The sequence below is a fragment of the Lepisosteus platostomus genome, chromosome 13, assembly GCF_059453375.1.
Source record: "Lepisosteus platostomus isolate fLepPlt1 chromosome 13, fLepPlt1.hap1, whole genome shotgun sequence".
NCBI classification, from domain to species: Eukaryota; Metazoa; Chordata; class Actinopteri; order Semionotiformes; family Lepisosteidae; genus Lepisosteus; species Lepisosteus platostomus.
This window is the reverse complement of record NC_142623.1, coordinates 9776677-9790075: the sequence shown is the minus strand read 5'-3', so window position 1 is coordinate 9790075 and position 13399 is coordinate 9776677. Positions and strand designations below refer to the sequence as shown.

Below are 13399 nucleotides of genomic sequence, written 5' to 3'. Positions count from 1 at the left end.
CATATCTGAATTTCAGAGCACATAAGGTGATGGACCTAGTATGATTTGGGCAAAAATGTACTGTTTGAAATACCTTTAAAAGATCAGCTAACTAAAAATGGAACAAAAAATATGACAGACTCCTGAAACCTGCTTCTTAAGCCTCCTTTACTTCACAAAAGAGAGATGGACTGGGATTCATTTGTGGAGATGCAGAAAGCTTATTACATTGTCCTCTGTACCACGGGGATACCAGGTGAGATTATAAATACTGTACCAACATTGATGGGGTGCATTGGAGACTTGTAGTATTTTAAACATGTTAGTGTTGTAACTTGCATTAAAAAAATTAACACTGTAAATACAAACTGTAGAGCTGTATAAATAACATATTGGTTAATACAATAATTTAACATAATTAAACAAGGTGTACAAATTACAATCTTAGGAAGGATCACTGGCTCTAAAAGCAATCTATGCTACAAGGCAGACAAATTAAAAATCATACAAAATATTAAAGGCGAGAACAGTTTTATGCAAATTATGCGCAAACTCAATGTCAAATAACTATTTAATTACGAATAACATTACAAGCTTTCTCAAAAGTTTTTGAAGAACAAAGCTCATATTTAATTTTACTTAAGGGACATTTTGAGAAAATGAGATACCTACTGTATATTACAGTGCTTATATTGCTTTGAATTAATCTTATTGCTATGATGCTATGGTATTCCTAAGCAATATTAAGAATTAATAAATAATATGAGAACATATGGGTGCTTATTATTAAGAATTACTAAATTAATAATACACTGTAATAGTGTAAATGATCTTATAATACTACAATGCTTTAAATACATTAGGGAATGTACTAAATTGAATTTCAAAATATGTTAATTAAAACATTGTGAAAAGCTGTTGCAGCCCAGTGGTCAGGATACGCAAGTAGCTGGTGATCTAGAATAAGTGGCTGCTGGAGGATTCAGCTGCTGCCACGTGCACATTAGCTATAGAACCAGCAGACCTGCCACAGATAATGTAACCCTGCAAATCAAAAACTTGCATACTCTGTAGAGCACTTTTCTTTAAAATATATTAATTTCTTCCTGGATATAACCACATTCCTCTTTTATAACTCATTTATAATTTAAATGGGTATAGACAACACGGCCTCTAGACATCATGGACTTTTCATATTTTACTCTAATATAGTATGTAAACATTGTAAAAACAGCATTTCTTTACAAAGAGAGACTAATAGGATTGGCGTCCACTGTATTAGTCCAATTCCTTCACATACAAATCAAGAAAATATTTATATAAATCCTACAGGATGTATAATTTAAAATATTGATATGCCTTCTATGTATAGTATTAAAAATATATTACCATACAGTACTGTCATTTAAGGGCCATACCATGTGTTTGTTCTGTGCCATACAGGACAACTTCAACTATTTTGGCAACAACTGATATACAGTAGTACTGGATTATGCCTTAAAAGTTTAATAATTTCTTCTGCACTTAATAAATTATAACCGTTGTCACGTAAAATCTTTCCTTTATGGTCGAATCTCCCATGTTTCCCCATGGCCTATTCTGTTGAGTCGGCCTGATAGGATGGGGAGTTGAGCACTTTTGCTGCTCAGCCTCTGTATCCATGTCTGAGCCCTGCGATCTGAAGTAAGACCCTTCTTCAGGGGTGAGACTCACAGTACTTATCTGTCCTCGTTCTTGTGCATGAAGACTACCTCTAAAGGCAATCCAGTTGCATCCGTATCAGGAGCCGTCCCCTGCTTCAGTGCCTTATGTGCCTTAGTAATGGCTTGGGGGCAATGAAGATACTGTATCACACCATAGGATAGAACCAGGGATTACATATCAGCAAGAATGCAGCTGCCAGTGATCCAGCACAAAGGACAGGAATACCTCCTCCCCGTACAAGTTTTCAAAATCCCTCTGTTTCCATGACTATCATGTAAACAAAGGCAATAAAAATATGGGTGCCTTGTTTTCACAACAGCAAACTCTCATTTTAGTGCCTAATGTCTTCCTAGGTGCTGGTGTCCATTTTTTTACCATCGGTGATTCTCACTCCTGGAGTCCTAGAGTCACAAGGGCTCCTGGTTTTCATTCAGACTGGAGCTTCTAGTGACTTAATTAAATTGGTTATTGACTTAACACAAGCCTTTAGGCATCGGGGGATGGGGGGGGGGGGGGGTGTTCCCTGTGAGTTCTGTAGATTTGCGGCTCTGCAGGACCCATGCTTTACTTGCGAAGCACTGCTCTAGGTCGAAACCACTGCTGGTGTCACAGCCCTTTCCATCATTTAATAGCATTTCCATCATTTACAGGAAATAAATGGATTTCCATTTGGAGGACAATGTTTAAGTCCCAGACACAAAAATGAATAGGAATAAGGCAGGAGTTATCAACTCATTTTCCAGAGGGACTGGTGTCTTCTGTTCTGTTTCACCCTGAGTAGTCAGTTAAACAAATAATCTAATTACTCTCTTAGATAGACATAAATTGATTATTTTAAAGTCCTACAGTCGATTACTTCAAAACATTTATTCAGTTAAAAGTACAGTTAACTATAAATTACCTCAGAGCCTGGTTAGAAGAATTACATTTATGAAGTTAAATAGTTAGCCCTCCTACGTAATTCTGATGCTAGGAATTGAGTTTGAGACTCCTGGTATAAAGCTGTGTCAGCAAGAGGTATTACTGAGCAGAGCTCTCCAGCTCACTAATTTAGGTTCAATGTTCCCTCTCCCAAAACCCTTGGCATACCAAGGGTTTCTTTGGTTGGGGTAACCTTGAGATACCTTGGATCTACAGGTGCATGGGTCCTGAAGAAATGCTGGGGAGTCTGATCAACGCTGAGAAAGCATGTGTGTCTGGGGAGTAGGAACCCCTTCACCATGCAAAACAGTGTGAGGAAGAACATAGGATGATTTATTCATAAGAAAAACATTTAAAACATTAAAAAAAAATTTACTGCTGTTTGCAATAGTGCTCATCTCCTCAGTCCCTGGAACCATATAGAACAGTGCCTGTGGCTTAATGTTTTTCAATAATACAGTTTGGGACAAAATATGATTCACTCGCATTTTTAAACAACTTTTGAAAGTCATTAATATCCATTCATCTGTTTCCTAACCGCTTCATCCAATTCTGTGTTCAATCGCCGTCCATCTCTCCCATTTCTGTGTCTCACAGCCAACCTCTTTGCTGCCTTCGTCATCCTCACCCGCCCCTGCCACCTCTCCAAGACCACCACCATCTACCTGGTAGCTCTGGCCTGTTCGGACACTCTGTCGCTGGTGTGGGCGGGGACTTTCAACCTCAGTCAGCTCTTCCTGGATGCAGATGACTTCTGGGGCTCATCTTCGGGCTGCTGCTTGGCCATCGTGCTGGAGTACGGCACAGTGTTGAGCTCCGTGTGGATCATTGTGGCGTTCACTGTGGAGCGATACCTCGTGCTCTTCCAGGAGAGGGCCAGCCGGTGCTTTGCTCAGCCCAGAGTGGCCCGGGGAGCAGTGGCGGGGCTGATCAGCCTCTCCTACCTGGCGTCCGTGATGGCCTGCCTCCTGAGCGAGCACAGGCGCTCCTCATTTCCCCCCGGGGAGGCCAACGTGACCGAGAGGCTATGTTCCCTTTTCAGCAACACGAGCTTCGTCTCCCTGCTGTGGATCCACACTTTCGTCTGCGGCCTGGTGCCCTACCTCCTCCTCATTGCCTTCAACGCCCTCATCGTGTACCAGCTCCACCTGCGCAGCCGCATCCACCCGCCTCCAGGGGAGAGTGCAGCCGCTGCCCTGTGCCGCACCCAGCTGCGCCTGCAGAGAACCGCCCGCCTCTTGCTTACCATCTCCCTGACAGCCGTGGCCCTGGGTCTTCCCCGTTTCCTGGTGTACTCAGCTGGCCTCGCTGGCCCGGGCACGGCGCCCCCTCTGGCCATGCTGGCGGAGATCTGCACCATGCTGGAGGCACTGAACTCTGCCATAAACTTCTGCCTCTTCTGTCTGGCCAGCACAGCCTTCCGGCAGGAATGCACTGCGCTGGTACGGGGCTGTGCTACCCCCTCCAAACCTGCGCCCCAGCTGCAGGTGCCCTCTGACATGGAGCTGCCAAAGAGCTGCAGCAGCTCCAAGGAGTGACCTACCATTCATCCCTAGTGCCAACAGTGCAAGAGGCACAGTGGGCAATGTGGGCAATATACCTTTATAACAACTCTACAATTGCAGGATGTTCACACAAAATAATGCCTGCTACAAGAATAAGATGATAAATGAAATGAGCTGAGCAATCTTGCATCTGAGGGACATAGGGAAAGCAGTTAGAAGAATGGCGATACAACTGTGATTCTTTCTTTAAAGACACTGCTGTCATCCCCAGCTAAGATGAAGCGCATTCAAGGATCTTTCCCCGTTACTTCAGTTTAAGAGCTTCCCTCATTAAGCTCTCTTAGATGAACAGCATTCAGACAAGCTACTTCAAAGGTGACAGGAATGACAAAGAAGTTACACAGTGAAATAAAGTTTTTGGCAAAGCAGTGCGTGCTCTTAATATTTCACAGCTCTCTCATCTGCTTGTGTACTCTGTGGTGTCTGTGTTGTTTAATGTACTGGAGCACAATCTGATAAGATTTAGTAGTCCGTGGATAATTCTGCCAATCACATAACTCATAATCGTGTTTCTATTATTCTTCAATGACAGGCCTGTAGATCTTCCTTCCTTTGTTCCCTATGCAACAGTTTTAAGTGGACTAATACCAAAAATAAAACTTCTACACAGAACAGCTCGTTTGTGCAACTTCCGTTTCCGAGATATAGCGCCTTCTTTTTCCGGGGTGTGATGTCACTCAGTCCCCCTATAACGTCGTAGGAGAACCGGACCAGTCTCATGCGGTAGTGCTGCGTTTGTGCTCCTTTCGTTTCATTTTTCTGCTCACACAAACGCACAGAGCATACTGGTGTTAAATGCTAAATCCACCCCCGCCCCTCACCCGGACAAACAGAGGAACAAAGTTGCAGAATTGTTATCCTCGCAGCAGTAACCGAGCGCTTGAACTCGCCAGACGGGGTCACTGGAGGTCGAAAAGAAGGAAAAAGAAGGCGCTATGTTTCCGGAACGAAAGCAGCAAAAACGCGAGTTTCAACGGCACAAACGCAGCACTAACGAATGAGACCGGTTCGGTTCCCCTATGACGTTTTAGGGGGACTGAGTGACATCACACCCCGGAAAAAGAAGGCGCTATATCTCGGAAACGGAAGCAGCACAAACACTACTTTCAACGGCAAAAACTGTCACAAACGCAGCCCTAACGAATGAGGTAGGTTTCATCGTTTGTGCTGTTTGTAGGGTGGGGGGCAACTTCACGGAGCTGAGAACATTGCTTCTTTAGTCTGACTTAACCACATGACGCTTGCTAAATCATCTTGATGGAGAGGTGTCTTACTTTCACATGGAGAAAAACTATATTTACTGTCATTCGTTTAGAGAAATGCACTAGATTAAATTATTGTATTTATATGGCACTTTTCATTTTAAAGTCCTTTCAATAGAAAGCAGGAGCATAAATAACTGAATATCTTCAAATGTGTCAGCAAATTTGAACTTCCTGTTATGTAAAGAATTAAGAAACTATAATTCTATGTAAAGTCTGTTTACAGCTGGTGCATGCAGACATCAAAGGTTCTAGAGAGTGATGATAGTCTTGATTAAGCCTGCTGAAGTTAGTCATATAGTCATATAAGTCAGATTTAGTCTTCTTATATTTTAACGTGTACAGCCTGTGTGTAATGTACCAGAATAAAACAGTGCACAGCTGGGAATGGATTAGAAGAAGATACACCCCTGATGATAAGACCTATTTAGTTTTGACATTGTAGTATTTCCATCCATTTTTGAGTATTTGTAGTTGGATTTGGTTGTGTTTTTGTCACCATTCCCAATAAACAGCTTTACTTACTGTAGCTGTTGTGAAATGTGTCACAGTGGGTCTTGGATGTTGAACAGTTGTGATCAAACTTGTCATGAAAAAGTGACATTAAATTAAGTGACATTAATAAACATTGTTTTTTATACAATTGGCTGACTTTATTCTTTTTTTAACTGCATTTATTCTATATTGCCCAAGGCATTCCTTACATTGTGGGTGATGAATATTTAAGGTTTTGATTGAAGTTGCCTATAATGACTAGAGCTACAAATAGTTCCATGCAGCATTCAATAAAAACAATACCATCTGGAGCTATTGAGCTTTTAACTGTTTATTTTTTAAGTCCTACATTGCTTAGAGGGAAAACAAAATGGGACTAATGTATTAGTGGTTTGTACAGTAATTTCAAATCAGTCTGTATTAAGAATGTAATTCAAAAGCCCAACAACATGGGGGAACATATTTAATACAAGCCTGTTGATAACTCTATCCACAGGTCTGAAGATGACAAACAGGATTGCTCAGTTCATGGATGGCTGTTAAAAAAGAATTCATTTTTCAGATTTTGATGGTATCAATAATGCACAGAAACCAGTTTAAAGGCAAAAACCTCATTTTAAATGTTACATTTTAAATGTTCTTGGGATCTGTACACTATAAGATAAAAATATCTTGGGTTTCTTTTTTAATAGTTTTCACTCCTGTTCAAAGGGCTTAAACCCCTCATTGACTAAAGACTTAGACATACACATACCCTGCATTCATTTCTTCTCATTCCTTCCTTGAGAAGAGTCTCCAGAGTCTGTTTCTTCTGCTGTAGTTAAAGATGATTGTTTTTTGTACACGATAGTGCAACAGAAATATAAAAACCCCAGTCAGTTAGCCTCTTGGACCAACCAGATGACACATGGCGTGTCTGGTTGCGTGGATGGGGCTTGTGCTTCACTGAAGGAGCTGGCATGAGACTGGCACTGTCTCCGTGTCAACCACGGCTTGATCCTGCCGAGTTCGCCTGGACAGCCCTGGCATCTTAGCAGGGTCAGGCTCTCTCGGCGGAACCCGGAAGACACGCAGCAGAAGAGGCAGAAATGGATGACCAGGCTGAGCCACTGCAGCATGAGGCCCACGTCGGCGGCGGTGTTGAGCGGATCCGCTTGGTTATCCCTTTCTTGGGCCGTTAGACTTGTGCTGGCGTCAAGTAGGCTGTACGTGACGTAACGTGGTAGAGTCAGGCACACGGTGGTCACCGCCACCGTGATCTGGATATTGCTGGATCTCCGCAGCCTGGTTCGGGTCAGGCGGAACATGGCGCTATGGACACTCTCCACAAACACGCGGGCCTTCCTCTTGAACTGCAGGGTAATCAGCACACTGAAGGACAAGGTGAGGCCCATGGGCAGGAGGCCGGAGATGATAATATGCACCCACACCATGGCTCTGGAGCTGGGGGTGCTCTGGAACAGGCAGCGGTAGGTAATGGGCTGCTGGCTGAAGTTGGTCGGCAGGCCAGGTTCCACTCCTCCACCAGGCCAGGCCTCGTACAGCCAATAGCAGGGAATGCTGACCACCTGGGAGACCAGGACAGTGGTCAACACCAAGGAGAGGGCCACGTGTGGCCGGGAGAAGCAGCGACGCAAGGTGCCATTGCGCAGCACCAGGTAGCGCTCCAGCGTGAAGGCAGTCACAATCCACTGGGAGCTGAAGAGGGTCCAGTACTCGTTGAAGGTGATGGAGCCACAGAGCAAGGCACTCTGGTAGGAAAGCTGTGGGTGTAACCAGCTCTCAATCACATCCACAAGCCCCCCCAGCACCAGGAACAGGGTGTCTACCACAGCCAGGGACACCAGGTAAATGACCGTGGACTTTGATATACCGCAGGGCCGGAAACACAGCACAAAGATGGACAGCAGGTTGGCTGGAAGAGAAAAGAGGCAGGAATGAGGGCCGAAGGCTTTTAACCGAACCATAACAGACAGCGGGCGTGATTAGATCGAAGCTTTTGACTCACCATATTGCAAATTCCGAACCCAGTATTTTATGCCAGTACTCTGGGTAGATGAAAGAGGTATCTGGTAATTCAAATTGCGGGAGGGCTAAGTGTCAATTGCATCTAGGGCAAAGACTGAAGTGTACTGGAAAATCACTCAGAGAATGAAACGCTGAAATGGAGGCTGGCTGTCATTACACACTGGCAGTCTTTAGCCTGTACCAGTGGAACATAAATTCAAAATTATTTTATATGATCTTAGCACTACGTTCCAGAAACCTTTTCAGAGATTCTGACAGGAAGATGTATGTATAATTCCACATAGAGGACCATAGACTCGATTTTAAGATTGAGATACAGAGTATAAATAATCCATCCAGTTATGCTATTAACGGATATGACGAATGAGGACCTGAAGTCACTATAGCCTACACTATAGCCCCACCCAGAGTTGGGGAGCCCTATTAGGACACTTTGATGGTGTGACTTCAAGCAAGAGTAGTGTTATATACATACTGCTCACAGAGGAAAAACCAGAATTAGAAGCACAGAACGTCTTGAAGAACACATATCCTCACCAATGAGATTGATTGATCCAGTGCCAAAATCTAAACACCATTGATAAAGTTGGAGAGATCCACCCAATACAAAGTACAAGTGAACTGTACTAGAAAAATCACTGTGAAATATGTTATTTCTAAAACAAAGCAAATCAGAATTAAACCACATGAATATTTACTGAAGTAAAATTGCCACAATTGATAAAAGTGATTACTCTAGCACTTTAAAAAGGTGCTGCAGAAAATGTAATTATGTTATAACATGATTTACATCAAATAAAATAAATGCAATGCTGATATTATATTTATATTTCAACTTAATATAATATTTACTACATTAGTTGCATGGATTGCTCAAGGGAATTACAACAACACTTTTTTTTTAATCTGGAATTTCCCATGTTTGCCTGATGTTAGATTATCAACCCTAGAAGCAGCTTCTTACCAGATTTAAAGTTATTTAAAGTTCTTCATTAAAAATAATGCTTCAAACTTTAGAAAGACTGTCCGTGAAAAGTGCCCTTAAACTTACTGCCTGAGATAATGAGCTCACTTAACTTTTTCCTCATCTACATCATTCAACAGAAAACCATGACAGCGATAAGTGCTGAGTCAACAATGGGCTTGTGTGCATTGTTCTATCCTCATTTAATAATGGGGGCCTTGAGGGGACAGGTGTGACTTTTAAACAGTAGCAGTCCCTTCCATTCAAGAACCAACAATATACTAGCTAATGCCTTGATAATCTGCAGTTACTTGTTTGCTTCAGCAGCTCTTCTGGATCCCATTCAACTGAGCCATTTATTATCGGGCTCATGTTGACATGGCTGAGCCTACACTGACAGGAGATTGAGAAACATTCACACACCTGATAATGAACAGCTGAATGAGGGCGGATGAGCTGAGAGGATTGTTTGTACTGAGCAATGAAAAACATTTTAGTTGTAAGTCACCGTGCTTCAAGCAGGAAAGGCCTCGTCATGGACTGTCATTGTACATCGATAAAAAGAACATTTTAGAGGACATTGTCAAATAGAAAGAAAAAAAGCCAGCTCATTTTGAAATCCCCTGTTTTCTGTGCAAAAGCTTAGCAGAGTTCGTCACTCCCCCAATCGATGCTAACTGCGAACTAATTCTTTATTATTACTCCCAATATCATTATTCCTGATATACTGTAGGTCACTCTGAGCCTATTCCAGCAGAACAGGGCAGGCAGCAACATCCTGGACAAGACGTTCGTCCATCACAGAGCTCACACACCTACAAGTGTACAGGGAGAATCGAGAAATGCCAACTGTCCTAGTCCAGGTGTATAAGGGAGCTGTGGGGGAATCCAGGCCAGTCAGTCATCAAAACCCCACTTGAACATGGGTAAAAGATGCAGACTCTATACAATACTTATTCCAGTCCAGAACGGAAACTACTGTAGAAACCAAGAGCTGTGAGGAAGCAAAAATAACTGCTGCACCACTGTGATGCCGTTCTTCAATACTACTAGTGCCACACATTCAGCAGGACTGTACTTTAACATGGGGTTTGCCAGTCTGGTCCTGGGAACAATAATTCAGTAATTGAATGCTTAATTAAACCAACCCGTTTCTCGCATTAGAACCTTTTCAAGTATTTTTTTCTACAGAAAAGGTTGGAGATTTTAAGATGCTTAAGAAAAACAATAGTTAAAAGGCAACCTCCTACATGTATTGGAACTGAAAACAAAGAGTTAAAAATTAAACCTGGTATTAGGTCTGTTAAAGGTTTAAAAATGTAATTGAATATCTGGTGGAACAAAATACAGTAACTGTGAGGGTCTCCAGGACCCGGATTGGGAAGATTTGATTTAAAATACAGTTGAGTTGTTTCAATGTATATAAATGTGTTCATAGAGATTTTCTGTACAACCTATTTTCTGCAATTTCACATTATAAGAGCATGCATACTTTTGTTCAGACACAGACTTCTCCTAGTGTGTACTCACATTCTATAATCCTTCTCACATATTAGCGTCACAGTTCCCTGAAAAAACAGAGTACTACCAGCAGGAATAACATGACAACAGTGAAGCACACGCCACAGATGAGCAGTTGCCTTACTGGGGATGCCGAGGCTGGCCACGAGGACGAAGTAGATCCCCTCGAAGATGGAGAACAATGACGAATCCAGGAATTCAACCATGGCTGGAACGTTTCCAAAAAGTTGTGGAATGTTAAATATTTAGCATACGGTGCAGGACTCCACGGAGTTCAGATGAAGAGCAACTTTGTAGCCCTCCAGCTCGTTCCTGGATGCCATGGAAGGGATGAAGTGGGTAGAACGGACAGATCGCAGTGAGTCACACAGCCGTGATGCAAAGAGGGTATCCTGATCTGCTCGGCAGAGCGTGGGAGCAGAGCAGCTGCCCCCATGCCCAGCCCCTCCAGGACACGTGGACACAATGGCAGAGAACGGAGAGACAGAGGACTCGAATCAAGCAGCGCGGTAACGCAAACAGACTGCCACCTTTCTCCTTTCCCTTTTTAAACCCTCCCTCCCCCAGTGGAACTGCTTGTGCCTCAAATATAGACTGGAAACAAAGCTTAGATCTTTCTTTTTTTTTAGAATCTTGTGCTCTTGACGGAAAATGCTTATGCTCCAATGGAGTTATCTAACCCATTGAAAAATGAGCCAGACCCTTTCTACATATCCTACCTTATTTGAGTCACCCTAAAACAGTGAACTGATTATTGAGGGCCCCCCCACCATCTTGGATTGTACAATTCCATTTGAGATGTTTTTAAGTGCTATTGTAGTAAACATTCTTTATACGTTATTTCTTAGGGCTTACCCTATCTGCCTTGCATGATCAGTCTCAAGTGATGACTTCTTCAGACCACAAGCAGTTCAAGTTTTCAAAGCTGAATGTCAGACATGAACAGTGGAAGCAGAAACGATTTACAATTAAACATAAATCCAAACTTAACAACAGCACAACTTGTCTCTTTCACAGAGCATCAGAGTATGATAAGATACAGATATCTTTTGATTTATGAATAACTGATTTATGAATTTTTGCTACAATGAAGTGTGAATTTTTAATCATTTTTATTAATAATGAACAATGTTTTTGCTGTCAAAACTAAATTCCTTGACTGGTGAACATGCTACTGGAGGCCAAGGAATACACTTCATGACATAGGCCCAAGCATCCTATATCGTCCACTACATACTTTCTGGTGTTCAGTCATTAATAAGACCTTAATTTTAACATTTAATAAAGAAGCTTTATACTCTTAATGTATTCTTTATGTAATTAAGCTAATTTTATTATTAATGTAAAATGTTAAACAATATTTTATTAAAGAAAAAAAAATCTTTAGTGTTTATTAATATTTTAATAAAAGTATCCATACATACTTTAAAGTATTTTAGTACTTTTGTTAAAAGTATAGTTAAAATACTATAATGAATGTGCAAGCAGTTATTCCGCACCTGAAGAAGGCTCCACAGACTAAATGTTGGTCTTTTCTTCTCAGCATGGAAAAAAACCTTTACTTGTTCCTTTGCACTTTAATAAAAGTATTTATTATACTTTCTATGTACTGCTTGTTTAGTAAGTTGTTTACTACTTTATATTCCATAACTATTGTATAATGTAAATATAATTTAACATAAGAAAAGTGGTTTGTTAGGTTATCACGGCTTTTAAAGTCAGTAACTAACAAAGTTAAAGGTTTACTCTTCCTTGCACCTGTTAATTGCTGGGAAAAGCTCCAATCCCCTGCAACCTTGAACTGGATACAAAAAAAATCAGTTTGAGAATGGATGAATGGATGATTTGCTTTCTCTGAAGTTTTTCTTAAACTGTTTAAAAGGAATTTTCTGAATCCGGAAATATTTACTACAGTTACAGACAGGATAACAAAATCAAGTGAATCACTTTTGAATATTTACTGCCATAATCGTCCTACCAACCTAACAGTGGCATAAAACACGCAGTCACAGTGTGCACTTTTTTCACACTGACAGCCAAACACAGGGCTGAGGTGTTTCTGAAAGAGGACTGAGGCCTCAATAGTAGCATGGCAAGTTCAGCAGTACCCCCGTGAGCTACAGACACTGCTGTAAATGAGCAAACAGGAGAAAACTGTTTGCCAACTTTTTAACACTCACAGTGTGCAGGGTAGTTCCTGGTCACAGCAGTATAGCTGTGATCCTAACTAGTCATGTTGGATTATTTTTAGAATGTAAATATTGTAGTTTACCACTTGAGTTTTTTAGGAGCCTCCTAAAGACAGATATTCCAAGTAGGAGCTGCAATAATAATAATGAAAAAAATTAAATTAAAATGTTAGTGATCGTGATTATTCTGTTGTGTGTGTCTTACACACACGATTCAAAGACCCACATCTTTATTTGTAATCAATTCAGTAATATAAAAAAACTACTTTGCTCAGCTACAACTGAGGCTATTCAACATTTTTTTTGCATTTAAGTGTTAAAAAACAAACTTAACCCTTGTTGGGATTTTTAAATCTTTATAATTTGAAAACACAACTACAGTTACAAATGCCCATTTAGCCTGTTTGCTTTCTAATGACACATTGATCTCACCCTGGTTTCTTTCAAGAAGTGACTGAATATCAGCTTCCTCAGCATGGTTGGGCAGCCCTGCTCCAGACCCCCATAACCTTTTGTATAAAAATGTGCCTCCTTTTCTCTGTAATACACATACACAAAGGTTTTTTGTTTCTTCAGTGTGTCTCTGCTTTGCCTATCTTAGAATTCTACTCAGTAAGCATGAACAATTTTAACGCTGCAGCTAGTTATTTTGATATTCTGTCAAAATTCAGATACTTAGAAATGTATTAATACTTTACTTGTGCCTGCCTGACACTTTTACAGCATGAAATGACTGCTGTAACCAGCCTGATTTAAACATTGAAACCCAGA

General features: G+C 41.3%; 2 protein-coding genes across 2 annotated transcripts; one reads left to right on the top strand and one right to left on the bottom strand.

Annotated features, from left to right (window-relative positions):
* The first annotated feature begins 165 nt into the window (after positions 1–165).
* LOC148649860 (putative G protein-coupled receptor 139) lies at positions 166–4142 on the top strand. The gene is made up of 2 exons (XM_088604917.1): positions 166–235; positions 3202–4142. Exons 1-2 carry the CDS (start codon positions 166–168, stop codon positions 4140–4142), a joined length of 1011 nt encoding a protein of 336 aa, XP_088461043.1.
* Positions 4143–6374: 2232 nt separating this feature from the next.
* On the bottom strand, positions 6375–11202 carry LOC148649859 (putative G protein-coupled receptor 139). Its single transcript, XM_088604932.1, has 2 exons — positions 10564–11202; positions 6375–7841 (listed from the first exon to the last, which is right to left on the bottom strand). Exons 1-2 carry the CDS (start codon positions 10643–10645, stop codon positions 6802–6804), a joined length of 1122 nt encoding a protein of 373 aa, XP_088461058.1. The 5' UTR covers positions 10646–11202; the 3' UTR covers positions 6375–6801.
* Between the last annotated feature and the right edge of the window lie 2197 nt (positions 11203–13399).